At 44.8% G+C, this 20,236-nt stretch overlaps 2 protein-coding genes across 3 annotated transcripts in view; one reads left to right on the forward strand and one right to left on the reverse strand.

The window, feature by feature from the left end:
- Window positions 1-4,207, forward strand: part of SCAF4 (SR-related CTD associated factor 4) — a 62,077-nt gene extending 57,870 nt beyond the window's left edge. For both annotated transcript variants that reach the window (XM_027538445.1, XM_027538527.1), the window contains exon 20: window positions 2,891-4,207. In XM_027538445.1, coding sequence (XP_027394246.1) covers window positions 2,891-3,837 — 947 coding nt within the window. In that variant the 3' untranslated portion in view covers window positions 3,838-4,207. The remainder of the gene's footprint in view (window positions 1-2,890) is intronic.
- Window positions 4,208-6,294: 2,087 nt separating this feature from the next.
- SOD1 (superoxide dismutase 1) lies at window positions 6,295-15,018 on the reverse strand. The gene is made up of 5 exons (XM_027538654.1): window positions 14,848-15,018; window positions 11,156-11,246; window positions 9,275-9,344; window positions 8,330-8,447; window positions 6,295-6,721 (listed from the first exon to the last, which is right to left on the reverse strand). Exons 1-5 carry the CDS (start codon window positions 14,917-14,919, stop codon window positions 6,614-6,616), a joined length of 459 nt encoding a protein of 152 aa, XP_027394455.1. The 5' UTR covers window positions 14,920-15,018; the 3' UTR covers window positions 6,295-6,613.
- Between the last annotated feature and the right edge of the window lie 5,218 nt (window positions 15,019-20,236).

Here is a 20,236-nt window from a genome sequence, read left to right on the forward strand (position 1 = left end):
GGTACTAGATCCCACATGCCACAACTAAAGACCTGGTTTGACAAAATAAATATTAATATATACATATATATATATATATATATATGCATGTACTGTAAAAGTTAACCCTGTTAAGTCCGTCTGTATGTACCCTCAGATGCATGTTACAAAGAACTTAGAAATGCGTTCCTAGAGATGGGTTTAGAAAGAATCATTGCCCATGTGATCTCTGTACAAAGATAGAGGTTGGCTTTTGGCAGCTGTCAAATTGGCAGTTGAGGAAGGCGTCAGTATTCCCATTGTCCTGCAAAGGTCTGTTTCCTCTTAAAGATTCATCTGAACTTAATTCTTTTGTTATAATAAGATACTTTTAATCCCTTCCCCATCCCTGTAGTGTAATTTATTTTTTTTTTGTAGTGTAATTTAAAACTTGGTATTGGCCCCTTGAGCTTATAGTTAGGTCCTAGAATGTGCCACACCAAGTCTTTTAACAGAGTAAACATTTATCATTTTTTTCCTTGAGTAAAAGCTGGTGGGAAATGAAAATTTTATTTAGGTGCTTCTGTATATGATTAACTATTGAAAGAGACTGTACATGGGTACATACACTTTATGTTGCTTGTTTTGAGTTAAAGTCCACAAGTGTTGGTACTGTATGATTTCTTTAAAAAGTGGGAGCAAGGAAATAACCTTAGATGCCAGGTTGTCTCACTATATGGTCCAGTCTCAGTAAATGTACAATAAGTGGCATCAAGAAAGTTTGCTGTGAATTTCATATCATTCTGAGGTAGAGTATAAGTTCTGTGTTATGCTCATTGTCTGGGATTTTCTTAAGAGTGTGAAGAGTGTATGAAGGGCTGAGGTCTTTGCCTCATTCATCCAGTTCATCATTTGTGGGTTTTCATTATGGTAATTAACATTTTCTTAGGCCTGATATATGGAAGCTTAATTTCTTTCAATTACCAAACTGCTTGACTCTAAACGGTGGTGGATATTGGGGAACCAGGAGAGGCTAATAAGATCTTAATGATCAGAAATACAAAACATAGTGTTTTTGCAAAGTGAAATACTTAGTGTTAAGATATTTACCATTTGTCAAAATAGATGTGTAGAATAATAACTGCAGCACTTAGCGATATGCCAAGCTCTGAGCTCATGCTTAAGTGTTTTATCCCATTTAATATCAGCAAAAAGCAGGTATTATTATCCGTATTTCTGAGGCATGTGTCCAGGGTCACTCCTGTGTGAGGTTTTTTTCACCAAATGTTTCTCTTTAAGCATTTAAAAGAAGGTACTCTAAGTAAAGTGGTAAGAGTTACAACTTCATGTTAAGAGTTATAACTGATACACGTACATTTTCAGTCCACTCTTTTTAGTTCCTAAGTCTGACAGAGTAGTATTGGACCATATGTTCGGAGGAGCAAAAACTGAAGTAGAAATTCTTGTCTTCCATATTAGTAATAATTGTGTATACAGAAAACCTATTGTTAGGATTTAGTAGGACTTCCTTAAATGTTTGCTAAAGTGAGTGGGAGTAAGTGATTGAAACTGTAAACATAAAATAACATGATGTTGGGGATGGGGGAAAGATGAAAAAGTATTGGGTTTACTTCCAGGTTATTTTTCTGTCAGTGTTGCACAAGCATTTCTCTCACCATTGCCACTTGATAGTCATAACCTACAACTTGCCAAAGACATCTCTGCAGTATGTGAGTAGACGGCACCTTCTGATAATACCTGAACGTTTTCCTTTTTCGAGTAACTTGTTGTATTGTTAATATTTGCAGAGAAATGAGAGAGGTGATGATACCTGTTACTTAATTAAGTTGTGAAACAAATCCTCCTTTTCTGTATCATACATGATGGGTTGAATTTGACTGTTAAAATAAAGCATAAACAAAATGCCTCCTGTAAGTAGGAAATAAGACTGGTAGTCATTGTCACTTTCAGCAGCACTAACTTTTATCAGTCTTGCCATCTTTGGGAAAATGAATAGAAGGTGAATAGCTGAGCACTCAGCATAGTTCAGCAGTCATTTTGGCATAGCAGTTTACATGTTATGCTGTGCTTTAAAAAGAGACTTGTGAAAACAAACTCTCCGTTCTTGTGTTGATCTTTGTTTTACAAGCATTAGTGTTTTCGATCCATGGGTTGGGAAGATCCCCTGGAGAAGGATATGGCAACCCACTCCAGTATTCTTGACTGGAAAATCCCATGGACAGAGGGGCCTAGTGGGCTATACAGTTCATGGACCACCACCAGTATTCTTGCCTGAAAACTTCTAAGAGGAGCCTGGCAGGCTATAGTCCATGGGGTCACAAAGCGGCTGAGCAACTGAGCACATGACTGCACGTTAACTACGTAAAGCATTTTAGTGTCATAGACTCAAAGAAACCTCCCTCTTCACTGGATTTTCTGGGTCATTGACCCCATTTTTTTCCTAATAGAAAGTCAAAGTAAGACTTAGAGTAAAAAATTTCTAAGAGTACACCTGAAATAAGTTTCAGTTGGCTCAGCTAGTTCATTTCTTTATCTCATTAGGACATAGTACATTGTGTTTCTCAAGCATTTTGAGTGGTAAAACAGCTGCTAATCAAGGCTGTGCGGAAGGACGTTTTGATATACTTTTTCCAAAATGTGGTATATTAGTCTCCTTATGTGACGTATTTGGACCTCAACCTGTATTAGGTAGGTGTGTGTACATAACTGTATGATGTATCTTTAGGACTGCTTGCCATGGATTGTTGCTGGGACTTCACATTGAGTTTCTCCTGGGTAGACTGTCAAACAGTATGACATTGGAAGATTGTGAATTTCATTTTGCTCCAAGCACCACAGGAAACAGCTGAAAATAGAATATGCCGTCTTCTGTGTTGCTTTATTTACAGTCTCATTTTTATTGCCTCATCAGGTACCCAAGGAGTTGCACCAGGTCCCGTCATTGGGCTCCAGGCCCCGTCCACTGGTCTCCTCGGTGCCCGACCTGGCCTGATCCCACTCCAGCGCCCGCCAGGAATGCCTCCACCTCACTTACAGCGGTTTCCCTTGATGCCACCTCGGCCCATGCCTCCACACATGATGCACCGAGGCCCACCACCAGGCCCGGGGGGCTTCGGAATGCCTCCACCTCATGGAATGAAAGGCCCATTCCCACCCCACGGCCCCTTCGTCAGGCCTGGCGGGATGCCAGGGCTCGGGGGCCCGGGGCCGGGCCCGGGGGGTCCTGAGGACCGAGACGGAAGGCAGCCGCCGCCACAGCAGCAACAGCAGCAACAGCAGCAGCCACCTGCACAGCCGCCACCGCAGCAGCCGCCGCCAGCCCAGCAGCCGCCGCCGGCTCAGCAGCAGCCACAGCCGTTCAGAAATGACAGCAGGCAGCAGCAGTTCAATTCAGGTAGAGACCAAGAAAGGTTTGGAAGAAGATCCTTTGGAAATAGGGTGGAGAATGACCGGGAACGGTACGGGAACCGTAACGATGATCGAGAGAATAGTAACCGTGAGAGGAGAGAGTGGGGAAGGAGGAGCCCCGACCGGGACAGGCACAGAGACTTGGAAGACAGGAATAGACGTTCTAGTGGGCATCGAGACAGAGAGAGAGATTCTAGAGATAGAGAGTCTCGTAGAGAGAAGGAAGAAAACCGAGGCAAGGAGAAGCCCGAGGTGGCAGACAGGGCAGGCAGTAACAAGACCGTGGAACCTCCCATTAGCCAAGCGGGAAACGTAGACACTGTTTCAGAACTTCCTAAGGGGGAGCCTGGGCCTGCAGTCGCAAAGCCTTCTGAAGAGTTACCTGCTGAGGCTACCTCATCCGTCAACCCCGAGAAGGACCCCGGCTCAGCAGCAGAGGCTCCTCGTTAAGAGAGACTGGGATCTGTCGGATATGACAGCAACACAGGAGGGTAGGGCTTGGGGTGTACAGATGCTGTATTATACCTGCTCCTGCTATGTCACAGCCCCGCAGTAGTTGGTGGGAGCTGTAAGCAATTTGATTGCTTCCCTTCTATTTAAAAATAGTCACAAAATAACAACAAAAAAAATACTGAAAATATGAATAAATATTACCCTTTTTGCTGTAACTTTTTAAAAGTTTTGACTTTAAAAAGTTTACAAATCGTAATTAGAAGTGCTCTCTATTTTTTTTTTTTTTTTAATTTAAGACAAGGTAACGGTGAAAGCTCCTCAAAAAACAATAGGGATGTTTTTAATAAACTCTATTTTCGTAACAAACTTTTAACGTGTGCTATTCTTCCTACACTACATTAAGGTAGAAAAGGACTGTTCATCCAAGTTTGAGCGGTTAATGCTGTATTAGTCTAAATTAGACTTGTTGATTTGATGGAAACAGACATCTTTATGTAGTTATTTTCAAACACTTGATCTGTAATATTTTTGATTTTTAGCATTTCAATCTTAAGGCAAAAGTTAGTGGTTTTAATGTTAACTGAAAAGCTTGAGTTTTGGGATTCAATCAAGGTGTTCTCCTCCCCACCCGCCACCCATTGGCTTTGTGGTAAATGTTGCCCTAAATAATTGGTAAAAAAAATTCTTTGCTAAGGGAACATTGGACCCCAACATTGCCAATTGTACTATAAATTATTGCCTGGGTATTACTTCTTTAGAAGGCTGGTTGTCTTACCATCCCATTAAATTTTTCAAAAAGGTGAAAGAAAATCAAGGTTAGTGTCTGCAGCTTTATTAGCTTTTTGTCTCATCTGTTTAAGAACTTAAATGCAGCCCCCACTGTTTCTATAACCCTTGCCTGTTGCCTCTCTTTTCCCCTACTGAGCAGAGGTAAACTGAGCTTTTCACCCCTGCAAAGTACTCGCTCTTCTTTAAAATAATTGGGTTAACTAGGAAGAACAGTTGTGAGTTATCCAAGAACTGTTACATGAAGATATTTAAAGGGAAAACCTGTACCTGAAGTAGTACAGAGAAGCGGTTACATAAAGCTGCTGAGCTAGTGCCAAGGAAAAGACCAACCATTAACACAACCCAAGTATTTATGGCCTTGAAGCTCTTTTCTCCTTAAACTATGTGTCTAAACTGTCCTAGTTTGTGTGCTGGTACAGCTTCTTCACCCTCATCCCGAGGCCAAGCTGCTTTATTTGGTTTTGATTTTCTGCAGCAAGATCCTTAATGGGTGGTGGGGGGAAATGTACCCGGGCAACGTTTGGAAAATAAGAGAAAATCCCGTTTCACATATGTAGACCTGAGTCATAAGCTTACCCTGGTGTATGTTGGCCCACTGAGTGTCAAAAGGCCTAGCTGAAACTGCTTCTGGAAATACACATCTGATTAGTGTTCGGGTTTCAAGGAAACAGTCCAGTATTTCCAATTGAAAGTATTAAGGTCACCCTATTTGCTCATGACAAAACCCCAGAAGTATTAAGTGGGAGTAATTACATTTGCGGCCTTAAAGACCCAAGCAAGTCCATTTATGTAACAAACTACCTTATGAAATGTTAGTGTTGGTTTTTAAATTCCAATGTTAATTTGTGAGCATACTGTTATCACCAACTTAAAACTGAATACACTACATTTATTTTTCTAAATTAGCTTTTCCTCTCCAAGTGATCTTCACTGGCTAAAGTCCAACCAAAACAGTTGCTTATTTCTGGCTTCTCTGTCAAATATCCTATAAATTTCAATTAATAAACTATAACCCACAGTCAAACCTGTGTTAAGATCAACACTTCATTTTAAAGCATTCTTCTATAGGCATACGTGTTTAGAGAAACAGACTTGAATTACTAATTGGGTGTAGAAATTCTTGTATTTAAACAGGCAGAACTCACAACTAAGTCATTTCTTTGCTTCCACCTTACAGTGGGTATAATGTATTTCTTTAAAGGGCATATCTGAAAGCAGGTTGTGCCAAACTCTACTGTTATTAAAAATAAGTGGCCATGGGTCTATAAAAATGGAGTATGTGCCATTTTGACAGGTAGGTAAATTAATCTTACTCTGCTAAGGCTGTAACTTGCCATTTACAATTTCACTAAGTTATCAAAGGGCTCTCTTAAATTGTAAACAGCTACTTTTTAAAATAAAGTTACCACCTTAACTTCCCTAAAGCTAACAAAGAATGGCCTATTTGTCTGAGATTAAAGTTCAGCTTAGTCTTAGCTAAATTTACCAATCGCTAAAATTTTAACATTTGAATGATCTCATTTAAAAACACTTTCAAAAAAAAGTTCTATAAGATAGTTAATACCCGTCAACATATTAGTAAGAGATTTAGTAATAATTCACGCTCTATGTATGAATATCAAGTTAATTTAGAATTTCAATTTAAATACTTCAACAGGCTCAAAATACAGTGCCACAGAGAATGTTTATTGCAGGCTTGAGAGAATCGAAGAAATTCAGACAAATAATACACATGTGATTAAGTCTGGCAAAATACAGAGATGAATGAAACACATTTTAATTGCATATGAGTTTTATAAAATTATACAAATCTTTCAAGTGATCATAAGTCAGTTCTCATTACAGGTACTTAAAGCAATTTTTAAAAAGTCACACATATTACACTTTTTAAGTTTACAGTGTTAAATGCTTATCAAATTAAATTTCTACAACTAGCAAGATAACAGATGAGTTACTAGGACTCAGACCATGTCCCAAGGAATGTTTACTTGGCAATTCCAATTACACCACAGGCCAAACGACTTCCAGCGTTTCCAGTCTTTGTACTTTCTTCATTTCCACCTCTGCCCAAGTCATCTGGTTTTTCATGGACCTTTAAAAAGTTTTAACAACAAATTAACTCAGGCTATCAAGCAATTACCATCTCCTCAACAATACCCAAAAGACTTTTAAGAACCACTGAATATTAGAAAATACCATGTTAAAATAATCCTACTAGTAGGAAAATACATAAATATTGAGTAGTAAAAAGTAGAAACTACTATTCAGAGCTTTTTCTTGATGATGCAGACATCATAAAGGGTTAGCAGTACTATCTCAAAAAGACGAGAAACCCATAGAATTAGGTTACAAAGTATCCACATGCTAAATCTACCATAAGAAATTTTAGTAATATCAGAGTAGACATTCTTTCATAGTACAAACTGGTTTGAGGGGAAAGGTGAACCAAAAAAAACTATAAACTTACAAAAACTTTGTCTAATTAGCTACAGACCCATAAATAAGAGATAAACCTAAAAATATCTTGAATATTCAAATCAGAATACTGGAGTGGGTTGCCATGCCCTTCTCCAGAGGATCTTCCAGACCCTGGAATCAAACCCGGGTCTCCTGCATTGCAGGCAGATTCTTTACCAACTGAAGCTATGAGGGAGGCCCTAAAAATATCTTGAATATTCAAGCAGTAGCCTTTTAAATTTTGCTCATAAAACATTAAGCCACCACTTGGTGGCTCAGATGGTAAAGAATCTGCCTGCAATGCAGGACACTTGGGTTCGATCCCTGGGTTGGGAGGATCCCCTGGAGGAGGGCATGGCAGTCCAACCCAGTATTCTTGCCCGGAGAATGCCATAGACAGAGCCTGGCGTGCTGCAAGTCCAGCAGTGGCACAGAGTCGGACACAGCTGAGTGACTAAGCACAGCACATCAAACATTGATAAGTGACTTTTCTGCTTCATAACTACAGAAGGAAATTAATTCTAAGGATAAAAGGGTGAACTGATAGGAAGCGTCTACTGAAAGTCAGCTGTCCTCTGGGAGCCTTCAGGAGGCATTCCGTAGGAACCAGATGCAGGGCTACATAGCCTGGGGCAACGGCCTCCCACACGTTACGCAAGTGACAACAACCTGCAGACGTGAATGAATACTGGCACCAGGTCCACCCCAGACTTTAGATTTCAAATGCTCTGGTTAACTGCAAGGGGGAAACCCAGTAGTGACAGAAAGCCTGGCCATCTGAAGACCAAAGACAGCTTCTGTTTCCACTGGAGAAGGCGGTGGCACCCCACTCCAGTGCTCTTGCCTGGGAAATCCCATGGACGGAGGAGCCTGGTGGACTGCAGTCCATGGGATCACAAAGAGTCAGACACGACTGAGCGACTTCACTTTCACTTTCCACTTTCATGCCCTGGAGAAGAAAATGGCAACCCACTCGTGTTCTTGCCTCAAGAATCCCAGGGTTGATCAAAGGTAATCTGCTTTATTACTGCATCTTAGCAAAACTGGTCTTAACCGACCTTGACCATTAATTCACCTTCACTGTTAAGTGTCCAACAAAATAATTGCTTTTCCTAATCTGAACGGAACGTACAATTTATATGGAAGCTTAGAAGCCAGGATTAACAATTGTGAAGTCATGACAACATACATGATCATATGTTAGAAGAAATTTCATGCATATCCTTATTATATGAAAACTTACCACCATCGTGCGGCCAATGATGGAATATTCTCCTGAGAGTGAAATCAGAGGATCTACAATATCCACGAAGGCAACACCGTTTTTGTCAGCTGTCACATTGCCCAGGTCTCCAACATGCCTAACATTGAAAAAGCAGAGGGATTAGGACTAATTTCTGTCTATCTAACTTTAGTTCATAAGCTAAATTAAAAATGGATGAGTCAGATATATAAGGGTGACTTGAGAGAGCAATACGGTATTATCAAATAGAATCCACTTTTCCATACTGACAAAACTTTGAAAACATACAAATTAAACAACTAACAAGATGTTCCAGACACACAGCTCTTCAAGCAAGGCTTCAAGTCTATAAAGCAACACTCTGGAAAGACTTGGGGTGCACCCCTAACCTCAGAGGTAAAGTAAACTTAAGAGGGTAAACTCTAAGTTACTGAGTTATGCCTATTAATACTTGGCATGGCTAAAAGAGTTATGCCCCTAGCCCTTTGATATAAACGTAAATTAATCCTTGTCCTTAAAATTTAATATTTTCCTGAAAGGCTTTCAGAAAACGAACACATACAAGGGGAGTCTCAGTGAATTTTCAACATTAAATTTTCATCTACAAAGTTCCCAGAGTTTCACAATGATGTTTTAATTTTGCTAGTAGTTGACAGTACTGTTATTCATGACATTTCCTGTATTAGTTCCCTTTGACACTTGTATTAGTTCTTTATTCAATAAACGCTACAAAACCCAAATCGTTTGCAGTGTCCCCATTTGTCAATTCCTTAGCCCAGGGAGTAATGCCATTCCAGTACTCGGGGGCAAGGCGTTACGTGGAGCAACAAATTCAAAAGCAGAAGTGCAATTATCTTAGCATACAATCTGCAAGTAGTAAACCATACTGACCACCCCTGCCCAAAGCCAGCACTATTATTTCAAAAAAGAATTAAGGTCACTCACCTCTCTTCATCTTTTGGCCCACCGTGTTTTTTGGACAGAGGATTAAAGTGAGGACCTGCACTGGTACAGCCTGTTCACAGAAGAAAAAAAAAAAGGCAGCTAAATTATAAATCACAATTCCAAAATAAATTCTAAAAACGAAACTGGTCATTGCTAAAAGCCTCAACTGGAGAAAAGTACTGACCCAAAATGTGACTTCTGGGCTAGTAACAACAGCAACAGAGGGCAGGGAGTAGAGACAAATTCTAACTACTGTGTGACACTGGTCAAGGTAACAAAATTCTCTGGGCTTGGGTGCTTCTGCCCCGACTTGCACTTCAATGGTCCTTCTATTAAAATCCCATGATTATGATCCTACTTCCTAAGACGACAGGATACCTCAACTACAAAAAACGTGTCTCCCCAGCAACACACTGCCAGACAGCTGCGGTCTGGGTCTTGGTGCTTTTGGAATATAAAGCAGCATCCTAGTCCAAGGGCTGCTGCCCTGCACGACTCTGGGCCTTAAGGTTGTACTCTGTGAAAATGGCACTCCTGAGCACCGGGGAAGAGCATTTCCACAACTATGGAGGCGGCTCTTTCAGGACATGGGTCTTCACTCGATGGCTGTCAGGTGGGGTGGGGGATGGATAAAGGCTGTGAACAGCCCCCACCCTCCCCACTCAGGGAGACAACACGCAGGTTACAGGACGTGGCAGAGTAAGTCGAAGCCAAACAGCAGTCGCCTCCCACCGGAGGCGGGAATGTTTTTCCTTTGGCTGCGCCAGGTCTCAGCTGCTGCACACGTGATCTCTAGTTGAGGCACGCAGGGTCCTTAGGCAGCAGCATGTGGCCTCTGGGTTGTGGCGTGCATGTGGGGACTCCTCTCCCTGACCAGGCATCCAACCCAGGCCCCCTGCATTGGGAACTAGGTGGAGTCTTACCCACTGGACCACCTCTTAGTCCCAGGAATTTTTATAATTGTTGAAGTGGATCACATCTGACCCTTAAATCACTATTTAAAGGAACCAAATTATGGGACATTAAAAACAGGTTCCAGCAAAATGAATTAAGTTCTCATCACAGAAGGTTGAAAGACTAAGTTTACTCAAATACAGCAACTTAACCCATAAATTTTGTTAACTTGCTTCTGATCCCAAATGGAGAAAATCAAACTCAATCCACAGCACCAACACTTCACAGGCCATCATCAGTTTGTCTCTTCCTTCCCCTCCAGCCCCGTCCCAACTAAGGCTCTTGTGTTGGAGCTGTGGAGCTGTTCTTCCAGGGTAATGATAAATGTACCCCCTGCCTGTCACACCCACCCTCAACCCCCAGCTCACAAGGACCAAAGGCCAAGAAGGTCAGAGAGTAGCAGCAATGTTTTCTATTGTTAAAAACACCTGAGACTCTTACATAATCAACCAATAGTAAGATAAAAACATCAATTCCCCCTTCCATTCCATGAGTCAGTCATTTTTGTCCCTGAGGCTGATTTGAGTAGTCCTATTGACTTTTTAAAAAATTGTTGGCAAGTTTTTAATGTGTGGAGATGGCTTCCTGGATGGCTCAGCAGATAGACAATCCACCTGCAATGCAGGAGACACAGAAGACTGGGTTCAATCCCTGGGTCGGGAAGATCCCCTGGAGAAGGAAATGGCAACCACTCTAGTACTCTTGCCTGAAAAATCCCATGGACAGAGAGCCTGGAGGGCTACAGTCCACGGGTTGCAGAATCAGACACAACTGAGCGTCTAAGCACACGAGAGCGCACGCACACACACACACACACACACACACGCACACGCACACGCACACACACACACACACACACACACACTACTAGGTTTATCTCACTAGGTGAGGTGACTGTGAATCGCTCGTCACCAGGACAACACCCACCTTGTGTATTGTCTCCAAACTGATGGACGTGGAATCCATGATCACCTTCAGTCAATCCTGTAATGGATCCAGTTACCACGACTGTATCTCCCTTTAGTCAAAGGAAAGTGAGAGAAGTTTGAAAAGAGGGCAAATGCTTCTGAGCAAAGAAAACGACTGAATTACCTTTACCACTCACAGGAAAAGTGAAAAGAACAGCAACTCGGGAGTCAAAAGCCTGTGTCCAAGGTTTTTGGCTAGAAAGGCCCACCACGTTCTAGCAATGAACCCCCAGGTAGCTGCTTAACCACTCATGTGTAATACGAGTAAGTTCTTGCTTATTTTGTAAATACTTCAAATAGGTTGTGCTCGTGTGTGGCTAAGTATATGTGCACGTATCAAACTTGTGAACCCAACTGCTTGCACGTCATACACTTTTCAGCATCTTCTTCATGCAGACACTGCTGTATTATCAAACACACAGATTGTCTTAAAAAGAAAAAAAAAAAGGTTTCCTGGAAGTACTCAACTTGCTATCCCATGGTCCCTCTTCTCCACTCCTCCCAGGAGAGGGACGTTTATCAGTTTCCCACATGGATATTTTTGGTTTGTAGCCAGAGAATATCCTCCTCATTGCCACTGGGAAGCTGATCCTAGTCTAACCAGAAGTACTGCTTTCTCGAGGCTTTTCAGGCATTGAAACCTAGATAACCTTTCCACTCCTGAGATCAAAAAGAAGGGACAATAAAACACCGAAGCAGGTGAAGAAAAACAAAACACTGCAATCCCAGCAAAGGTGATGGGTAATGGTACTGCACGCTACATAGACAAGTCAAAGAAGTTACTTCCACAGCCACAGAGAGATCTTAGCAACTAAAATAAACCTAACACAGCAACCACACCATATAGGAATAGCAGATGGTGTTTCTGTTTTTTTAAAAAGACAGGGCCGACAGTTACAAGACGTGTTAGGCCTTGAAGATCTGATTTTCCACTGGCTAGGTATCACTGCTCCTGGAAAGTAGCGTGGCGACTGCTGCCTCTTGTATTTCTTTTTGAAGACAGATACACTATGATTCCTCTAGGTAAAGAAAAACCCGAAATTTAATAGAACATTCTGGAAAAAGCCAAATGTGACCGTTATCCCCCAAACCCGGGCCCCCTTAGTTTTTACACCTTTCCTGCGCAGCTTGTATGGCTCCCTCTTCTGGGTTCTGAACCTCCATTTTGGTGGTGCTCTCTGCACCATGTTATCAAGAGCACAGAGAGGCAAACACGCAGGCTCTTCCACACGCCCACTCAACTGGTAATGCACAGGAGAAGTTCAAGGGTAAGCAGCCTGGTACATCCTGCGGGAACTGGGCTATTCTCTCAAATGGGTGAAACAGGTCAGGGAAGCAGGAGGAAGGGAAACGGGCCGCAGTGTCACTCTAGGCTAACGAAGGCTCAGCAGGGGCCTTCTCCAGATGATTTTCAAGACAAGCTAGACTCTGGACTTAAAAGGTGAAAATTTCCGATTTTTGAAAACTGGAAACTAATCCAAAAATTTTAAACACTCAATAAGCCAAGAAGTACAGGTGATAGTTTACTGACAGTTTAATACATCTGCATACCCAAGGGTCTTTTATCAGGTGCAGAGAGCACCACCAAAGCGGAGGTTCAGAACCCAGAAGAGGGAGCCATACAAGCTGCGCAGGGAAGGCGTAAAAACTAAGGGGGCCCGGGTTGCGTCAGGTTCCACAGTTTGGCTTCTGAATCTAAGTGACACCAGGAGCTGCCTCTCAGTGGAGGAGGGAAAGAATTCCTCAGAGGCTTCTTAGGTTCTCTAGTGAGAGGCAAGAGGAGAGACAAGACAGTCTGACAAATGAAAAGAGCAAAGTTTAGTCTAATGTCAAAAAGCCTTTTCGGAAAATTTGGAAACCACCAAAAGGAAAAAATTAAGCTCAAATATTTAAGTTCTCCTTGTATAAATCTCACATAGGACACTTTGCATATCCTCTCATGTTTCCATAAACCACTGTAAATCTCATTGGTACCTTAAATACTCCCTCAAGATTAACAAGCCAGCACAATTTTCCACCCACTGGCAACCTAAGATCTGGGACAGTCTTTTCACAACATCTGTGAAAAGATGTTTCACACTCCTCACAACATCTGTGCTTCACAGTATTATCACTGTGTTTCTGTACACTTTGTTTTACATGATTCGTGCAGAGGTTTGTCCAATACCCTCTCAGTACAGGCCTACCGGTAAAGAAATTTCAAAGTCACATGACTGAAAATGTTTACAGGAATACTCCAAGCACAGAAATGACAATTCCGTGCAAAGGAAATTACTCTAGCCCTCCTCTCCCTGGACTCCCGAACCTCATCCACTGCCCTCTATGAACAGAATTCTCAATCCGCCATGAATCACTTTGGAGGCTTTAAAAACACCAAATTTCAGACTGCACCGCACCAAGTTCTGACGTAACTGATCCGGAGTTGAGCCCTGGAATCTCTATTTTAAAAAGCTCTGCCAGTGACTCTGGGGCTTCCCTAACGGCTCAGCGGGTCAAGAATCTGCCTGCAATGCAGCAGAGCTGGGTTCGATCCCTGGACTGGGACGATCCCCTGGAGGAGGAAACGTCAACACACTCTGGTTCCTCTTGCCTAGAGAATCCCATGGACAGAGGATCCTAACGGGTTACAGTCCATGGGGTCGCAAAGAGCTGGACACGACTGAAGAGACTTAGCACGCACGCGGTGAGTCTGAATCTGCCGTGCAACCCAGGATTAATATCGCTGTCTAGAAAACCCCCCAAACAAGGGAGTCTGTTAGATCTCTGGGTTTTTTTGGAGCTCTGACCAGGGCCGTCTTCTCCGTCCCCACAGAGCCTGACCATGACCTAGAGCAGGGTGTGTCAGCAAACTTTTTTGTAAAGGGTCACTGTTGCATACTAGTGTTTTCCTTTAAACACAAACATTAAAACAAAACAAAAATAAAAATACAAAGACCTGAACAGATAGAACCACTCAGCTCGAGGGCTGTACAAAACACCAAACCCGGCACAGACTGTGCGCGTGGTTCGCAGATCCCTGAGCTGGAGCACTGGAGCTGCAAAGGAAGCCCCAAAAGGATAACGGACGCCACGAGATTCCTGAAGGCCCGGCCGCACCCCGCCAACCCCGAGATCTCAAGGACGGGCCAGGCCTCGGGACTGCGCAACTCAAGAATCCGCAGCATGTCAGGACCCAGACACTGACCCCGCCAAGAAGGGGGTAGGGGGGTGGGGAGGGGGGTGAATAGCCACACGGCCTCCTCAAAGCAGGGCAGGTCTCCGTCGGGGCCTGCGGACGTCGAAGGGGCGCCGTGGCATCCGGTTCTCCTCCTCCCTCGCTTTCTCTCCGCCCTCCCGGGCCCGTGGTTGTCGGCCTCACCGCCCCCACCCCCACACACACAAAGGGGCCGACCGGGTGTTCCCTTCCTGCACCCCCGCCCAGGCCTCGCCTCGCATCGCCCCCGGGCTCGCCCGGTGACTCAGCACTTTGCGGGCGCGCGGGGCGGCCCGGGGGTGGGAGTGGACCGCGGATCCGCCGAACCGCGCGCCGGGGGAGGGAGGCGTGGCGAGGGCGGCCCGAGGCCCGGCGGGGCCGGCCTCCCGCTCCAGGGCACAGGTTGGCGCTCACGCGCTCGCCGCTTGTCTCCCCTCTAGTCCCCCGGCAGCCCTTGCCTTTGCCTCGAAGTGGATGGTGCCTTGCACCGGGCCGTCGCCCTTCAGCACGCAGACGGCCTTCGTCGCCATGACTCGGGGGAAAGGCTCTCCGGCCCGGACCGCTAGAGACGCCCCAACCAAGTAGAGAAAACGACGCCGCAGAACACACGCCGACGCAAAACCGAGAGAAGCGCGCCGCCGCACTTTTATAGGGCTGGACGGCCGCGCCCCGCCCAACCTGGCCCTCAACCAATCGCCGCCCGCGCTCTCAGCGCGCTCCCCCGCAACGGGGTGGCCTCGGGGGGGCCCTGACGGAGGGGCGGAGCCTAGGGGCGGTGTGGGGAGCCCGTCACTCAAGCGCCGCCGGCCCCCTCCGCCCTGGGGCTGTGTGAAAACGCGCAGTAAAACCTGGATCCGTGGGGAAAAAAAAAACAACCTCCACCCAGGCTTTCTCCTCGAAAGGGTGTGATCTGCGGATTGCAGTACACGAAAGTGGGACAGGGAGGTATATACGTGGCACGCCTGGAAGATATGAAGTCCCTTTGTCCGCAAATGTTAATGAGTGATAACTGACTTTGGTCCTGACGTTGTCGCTTTTGTGTTTCACAAGTTGAGACGCTCATGCTGGGTGTTTGTGATAATTTCCTTTTTTTTTTTTAATTGCGTTGTGGCTTTCTGAGGGTCTGTAAAGACGGTGGATCTCCGTCCCGGGTCTCACCTTTTCTTCTCCGCAATTCTTAGTCCTAAACCCATAAAACTTACGTATTTGGTTGTCAGAATTACGTCTTTTCAAATATTTCCTGTGTGGCAAGGCCACAAACCTGAAAATGCCCCCCCCCCAAAAAAAAGCCAACTGATTGATTTCTACATCCCTCTGTGTTTTGTCTGCTGCCCCAACAGTCAAGGAGAGGGGGAGAATGGGTGAATGATACCTCCATACATTTCTTAACCTTCAAGGAAGGCGTTTCTTCTGTGGGTTTTTATTTAAAAGTATAAACATGTTTACTTGTGTGCTCAGATATCTCTAGAAAGATGTACAGGAGACTGTGGGTGGGTACCTTTGGGAAATGCAAATTTAACTTTTACTAATGTTCTCTCAAAATATTTTTTTTTTTTTACAGTGACTATGCATTTGCTTCTCTCCTGACTCAGATGGTAAAAAATCTGCCTGCAATGCAGGAGACCTGGGTTCACTCCCTGAGTGAGAAGGATCCCCTGGAGAAGGGAAGGGCTACCCACTCCAGTATTCTTCTCTGGAGAATTCCATGGAGAGAAGAGCCTGGCCAACTGCAGTCCAGTGGGGTCCGCAAAGAGTCGGACAGGACTGAGTGACTGACGCTTTCACTTTTACACTTTTCACTGTGCATTTGTCTGCAACAGTTTGGCTCAGGAGAATCCCCACCACCGCCACCATCTGGCCCCAACCCCACAAACATGCTTTTCTTGGCAAAATAGTTTGATAACCACGGGATTGCCAGGGGGCATCAAGAGAAGAATCTTCCTCTTCCCTCCTCAGCGGGCTGCCTGAGTAACAAAGATGAGTGAACTGTTTTCAGAGATGAGGTTAATTCAATCAGGAAGCACGCTTTCGACTCATCTAGAAGGCTCGTTAAACTGCAGATTGCTGTGTTTCTGACCCAGTGGGTCTGCGGTGGGAACCTGGAATTTACCTTCCTCCCTTGTTCCCAGGGAGCTTTCATGTTGGCAGGTTGAGAAATTCTGACCTGCAGCTGTTTTTCATGCCCAGTGAAGTAGGCAAGTTGAGGGCAAGAGCTGGACCTACTTGACTCAAAAGAGGAGATGGGGAAAGTATACTGAAAAGAAACAGGGAGTTAAGGAGACCCAGACAGGGGCCGATGAGGGACACACCTAAGGGAGGAGAGATCTGGCTGCTAGGGATTTCTGTTGAAATCCTCTGCTTCTCCCAGTGAACTCCCAACACAATCTGCCTTTCCGTCTAATGTAGGGAGGATTTAGTTGTGGCGCTAGTGGTAAAGCCTGCCAGTGCCGGAGATGTGAGAGACCCAGGTCCAATGCCCTGGTGGTGAAGATCCCCTGGAGAAGGATATGGCAACCCACTCCAGTATTCTTGCCTGGAGAATCCCATGGACCGAGGAGACTGGTGGGCTACAGTCCATGGGGTAGCAAAGAGTCGGACACAACCGAAGTGACGTAATACACACACACAGTTGTGGGGATGGTGAAATGCTGAGTGAGACCTAGTTCAAGGTCAGAGTGAAACAAGGCAGAAACTACTTCAGCCACGTCTTGGCTGCACATGACTTATTTAATTCTACCTTTGGGCTCATACCGTCATCTATCACAGGTACACAGTTCACTTTTTTTTATCATCCTCTTGAAAGTATACATATTTGTAATTTTGCTTGTTGTACTCAACTAGCATTTTCTAGTTAGCCTGTACGTTGCATAAATGTGCAAATCACAGCCAAAGGTCCTTTGCCCAAGGCCAAAGTCTCTTTGGCTTCCAGGAAGTTGGAATCAGATTTCAGTTCACATGCCAACAATCTACCCCATGTGCAGTGGTGCTGGGATCCAGGTTCCTCCTCTTTTGAGATAGGTAGACAAAGCCTGGGTCAGTGCCAGGGCTGTGTCATGCAGGGTTCGAGGACCCCTGAGGTTCATTCCTAGAACTACCCTCACACCTAGGCAAGGGGTTCCACACTGCAGAGGGCCTTGTTCTGTTCCTCATTAGGCGGTATTTCCCCTGGGGAGAGGTGTGGAGCTGAGAAGATGCTCCCACAAGAGTCTTACCCCTTCCTCTAGAACAGGGTTGTGTGTGTTAGTCGCTCAGTCATGTCCGACTCTTTGTAACCCCAAGGACTATAGCCCTCCAGGTTCCTCTGTCCATGGGATTCTCCAGGCAAGAATACTGGAGTGGGTTGCCATGCACTCCTCTTGGGGAATCTTCCCGACCCAGTGATGGAACCCATCTCCTGCATTAGCAGATGAATTCTTTACCACTGAGCCACCAGGGAAGCCCACGCAATACGTTGGACTGACTTCAAAGAGTTAATGACCAGGAAACATGAAGATGGAGAAACAAAGACTAGCTGTTGAACCGAGGAACTGCTAGCAATTTAGACATAAGCCAGCCACAAAGCAGTGTTACCTAGCTCCCAGGTCCCTGAAGGATGAAGGTCTGACACACATTCCTAAGTTGTTTTGTAGGAAGGAGATCCATGTGGTACAAAGGCGTCCCTTTATGCCCTTGCCCCTGTCCTGTGTTCATTTCAGTTCAGTTCAGTCGCTCAGTCGTGTCCGACTCTTTGTGACCCCATGCATCACAGCACGCCAGGCCTCCCTGTCCATCACCAACTCCCGGAGCTCACTCAGACTCACGTCCATTGAGTCAGTGATGCCATCCAGCCATCTCATCCTCTGTCGTCCCCTTCTCCTCCTGCCCCCAATCCCTCCTAACATCAGAGTCTTTTCCAATGAGTCAACTCTTTGCATGAGGTGGCCAAAGTTCTGGAGTTTCAGCTTTAGCATCATTCCCTCCAAAGAAATCCCAGGGCTGATCTCCTTCAGAATGGACTGGTTGGATCTCCTTGCAGTCCAAGGGGACTCTCAAGAGTCTTCTCCAACGCCACAGTTCAAAAGCATCAATTCTTCAGTGCTCAGCTTTCTTCACAGTCCAACTCTCACATCCATACATGACCACAGGAAAAAACATAGCCTTGACTAGACGGACCTTTGTTGGCAAAGTAATGTCTCTGCTTTTGAATATGCTATCTAGGTTGGTCATAACTTTCCTTCCAAGGAGTAAGTGTCTTTTAATTTCATGGCTGCAGTCACCATCTGCAGTGATTTTGGAGCGCCCCAAAATAAAGTCTGACACTGTTTCCCCATCTATTTCCCATGAAGTGATGGGACCGGATGCCATGATCTTCGTTTTCTGAATGTTGAGCTTTAAGCCGACTTTTACACTCTCCTCTTTCACTTTCATCAAGAGGCTTTTGAGTTCCTCTTCACTTTCTGCCATAAGGGTGGTGTCATCTGCATATCTGAGGTTATTCATATTTCTCCCGGCAATCTTGATTCCAGCTTGTGTTTCTTCCAGTCCAGTGTTTCTCATAATGTACTCTGCAGATAAGTTAAATAAGCAGGGTGACAATATACAGCCTTGACGTACTCCTTTTCCTATTTGGAACCAGTCTGTTGTTCCATGTCCAGTTCTAACTGTTGCTTCCTGACCTGCATACAGGTTTCTCAAGAGGCAAGTCAGGTGGTCTGGTATTCCCATCTCTTTCAGAATTGTCCACAGTTTATTGTGATCCACACAGTCAAAGGCTTTGGCATAGTCAATAAAGCAGAAATAGATGTTTTTCTGGAACTCTCTTGCTTTTTCCATGATCCAGCGGATGTTGGCAATTTGATCTCTGGTTCCTCTACCTTTTCTAAAACCAGCTTGAACATCAGGAAGTTCACGGTTCACATATTGCTGAAGCCTGGCTTGGAGAATTTTGAACATTACTTTACTAGCATGTGAGATGAGTGTAATTGTGTGGTAGTTTGAGCATTCTTTGGCAGGCCTATTCATTTCAACCTTGAGATTCCACGATTCTGTGGCTTTGGGGTGCTCCTGCCCCCTAATCTAGTCCCAAAGGTCATGTGTGTGATCAGAGAACTCAGGTGGTTTTGAAAAGTTCAAATCCCATTGAGAGTCATTATCTCCAGGAAGTTGAGGGAATCCAAAAGGAGGTTGGGTTGTCTTGAGCCCAGGAATGTGGCTGGCCTCTGACAGTCAGGATGAGGCACGTTGACCCAGAGAGACTTGAGTTTTGTAGGGAATGGAGAGGACTGGGTGCCTTGGAACAGATTGCCTCATGTGCAGATGACTCAGCAGTTTACCGTGTGTCCTTCTGGTGTTCCTGAGCATGAAAATCAATGTTTGGTTAAGAAGTAAGTGAGAAGGTAGACCAGCTGTTCAGTCTTGCATTTCCACCCCTTTCCTCTTCTTTTCTTTTCTTAGGGTTCATTTCTCCCTTTTCTCCCTTATTTCAGGCTTCCCCAGTGGCTCCAACAATAAAGAATCTGCCTGCAATGCGGGAGACCTGCGTTCGATCTATGGGTTGGGAAGATCCCCTGGAGGAGAGCATGGCAGCCCACTCCAGTATTCTTGCCTGGAAAATCCCATGGACAGAGGAGCCTGGCGGGCTGCAGTCCATGGGTTGCAAAGAGTCAGACACAACTGAGCCACTAAGCACAGCACAGCACTCCTTTATTTCATCTCCCTTTTTTCCCAAAATCATTTTTTTTCTCCTGAAATCCCAAGGCAGATCCTCCTTTACACCTTCATGGTGCTTAATAAATAAGTAGTTTTCTTTTCATCTGCTTCACATCACACATCGCAAAGGGATTATCACCAAAACTTTTGCTGATGAAA

This window comes from Bos indicus x Bos taurus, chromosome 1 (genome assembly GCF_003369695.1).
Source record: "Bos indicus x Bos taurus breed Angus x Brahman F1 hybrid chromosome 1, Bos_hybrid_MaternalHap_v2.0, whole genome shotgun sequence".
Classification (NCBI taxonomy): Eukaryota; Metazoa; Chordata; class Mammalia; order Artiodactyla; family Bovidae; genus Bos; species Bos indicus x Bos taurus.

Coding starts and splice junctions, on each gene's coding strand:
- SOD1 (XM_027538654.1), bottom strand. CDS start 14,919: ATGGCGACGAAGGCCGTCTGCGTGCTGAAGGGCGACGGCCCGGTGCAA. Junction 11,247..14,847: donor CCATCCACTTCGAGGCAAAG/GCAAGGGCTGCC, acceptor CTTTGACTAAAG/GGAGATACAGTCGTGGTAAC. Junction 9,345..11,155: donor GTTTGGAGACAATACACAAG/GTGGGTGTTGTC, acceptor TTCTGTGAACAG/GCTGTACCAGTGCAGGTCCT.